This window comes from Crocuta crocuta, unplaced genomic scaffold (assembly GCF_008692635.1).
Source record: "Crocuta crocuta isolate KB4526 unplaced genomic scaffold, BGI_CrCroc_1.0 scaffold289, whole genome shotgun sequence".
Taxonomy (NCBI): Eukaryota; Metazoa; Chordata; class Mammalia; order Carnivora; family Hyaenidae; genus Crocuta; species Crocuta crocuta.
In genome coordinates, this window is record NW_027533264.1 from 485734 (window position 1) to 487360 (window position 1627).

Genomic DNA, 1627 nt, shown 5'->3' on the forward strand with positions numbered 1-1627 from the left:
CTCATCTATAAAATGGGCATTACAATAATAGCCATCCTGGAGTCATTGTGAGGACTATATATGAAGTGCTTTGCCCAGTGCCTGCCATTCTGCATGTGTCGGCTGTTTTTCTACACAGGAGAAAGTGTCTCGGGGGTCCAGGGGACCTCTGACGTTGGGCACCTGCTAGCCTTCTTCTGTGTGACCAACAGAGCAGGCCACACTATCCAGCTGGAATTTAATAACATTTTGTTCTGGCTTTATTCTTAAGGCTTTCTTCTGTTTACAGCAAGTGATACTGGCCTTCTAGTTACAGTTTCAATAGAAATACATTTTAAACTTGAAAACTTTCAATACTAGGGTTGCCTGGGTATCTCCGTTAAGCGTCGGACTTTTGATTTGGGCTCAGGTCATGATCTCATGGGTTCGGGAGTTCCAGCCCCAAGTAGAGCTCCATGCTGGTAATGTGGGGACTGTTTAGGATTCTCTCTCCACTGCTCCCCTTCAAAATAAATAAACTTTTAGATAGATAGATAGATAGATAGATAGATAGATAGATAAAAACTTTATTACTAACAAGGAATGATTTACCCTCTGGTTCCCTTTCCCATCAGATCTGAACATTGGTTTGGGTGGTTATAAGGGACGGAAAAGGAACACTGAAAGTGGACTCACAGTGCTTATGGTCTGGTATAGAGCTCATGGGCTAGTTTCAAACAAGGTAAAAAAAAAAAAATAGAGGCGACTGGGTGGCTGAGTCGTTGAGGCTGGGACTTCCGGTCAGGTCATGCTGTCAGCGTAGGGAACCCACGTCGGATCTTCTGTCTCCCCGTCTCTCTGCCCCTCCCCTGCTCCCTTCTCTCTCTTTCAAAAATAAGTAAAGATTTTAAAAACTTAAAACAATAAAATATTAAGGGGTGATTTGAGGATATGACAAAATTCTTCAAAGTGGTACCCAACGTCTGGAGCTTGGCAAACCCCGGTAATCTCACGATTCCGGATCTTCTTTGAGCTCAGCCGATAGGACCCAGACACACCCGGCCTCTCCAGCAGAGAGCGGGTACTCCCCCACCTCCCTTCCACTCCTCCCCGCCTCCCCCTTCAGATCTCCTTCTTCAGTCCCACGGTAACTGCACTTTGCTCTCCCCTCCTGCCCTCATCAGACTCTCCTTTAATCATCCAGAACCCCCGCAGACTGCCAAAGCCACTCCGGGTCCCCCGAGCCCTTCCTGGAACCGGCCTTGGCAGCAGATTAAAGACGCCCCACCACCGTTTATCTCTGCCTCCTGACCCGAACTAGTGGGTTGCGTCCCCCACCAGGGGCGGGGGTTTCTGTCGGCCCCGCCCCCTGACCCATGGCCTGACCCTCTTCAAACGCACCCAGAGACGACTCTGCGCCCCCAGTCTGCGCCCTGCCCCGGCCGGTCAAGCCCCTCCTTGCAGCAGGTTAGGAGCCCCCCAGAGCCGGGAGCTGCGGACGGAGCGGACTCGTTTTGGGGACGTGGGGGGGCAGCCGTTCTGGTTGTCATGGCGACCGCGCGTTTGGCCTGGGCCCTGCGAGCCACCTCTGCTGGGGTAAGGCTGCGCGGCCCCCGAGGCACCGGGAGCGCCCGGAGGCTGAGTGGCAGCGCGCGAAGGCGAGCGGCGG

General features: G+C 52.9%; 1 protein-coding gene and 1 non-coding gene across 2 annotated transcripts in view; both read left to right on the forward strand.

Annotated features, from left to right (window-relative positions):
* Window positions 1-568: 568 nt before the first annotated feature.
* On the forward strand, window positions 569-701 carry LOC144217995 (small nucleolar RNA SNORA61). The gene has a single exon (XR_013331013.1). It is a non-coding gene; the product is annotated as a small nucleolar RNA SNORA61 (small nucleolar RNA).
* Window positions 702-1506: 805 nt separating this feature from the next.
* Window positions 1507-1627, forward strand: part of NAGS (N-acetylglutamate synthase) — a 4029-nt gene continuing 3908 nt past the window's right edge. Inside the window, 2 exon segments of the mRNA XM_077747780.1 lie at window positions 1507-1625; window position 1627. The exon segment at window position 1627 is cut by the window's right edge and continues 186 nt beyond it. Coding sequence (XP_077603906.1) covers window positions 1507-1625; window position 1627 — 120 coding nt within the window.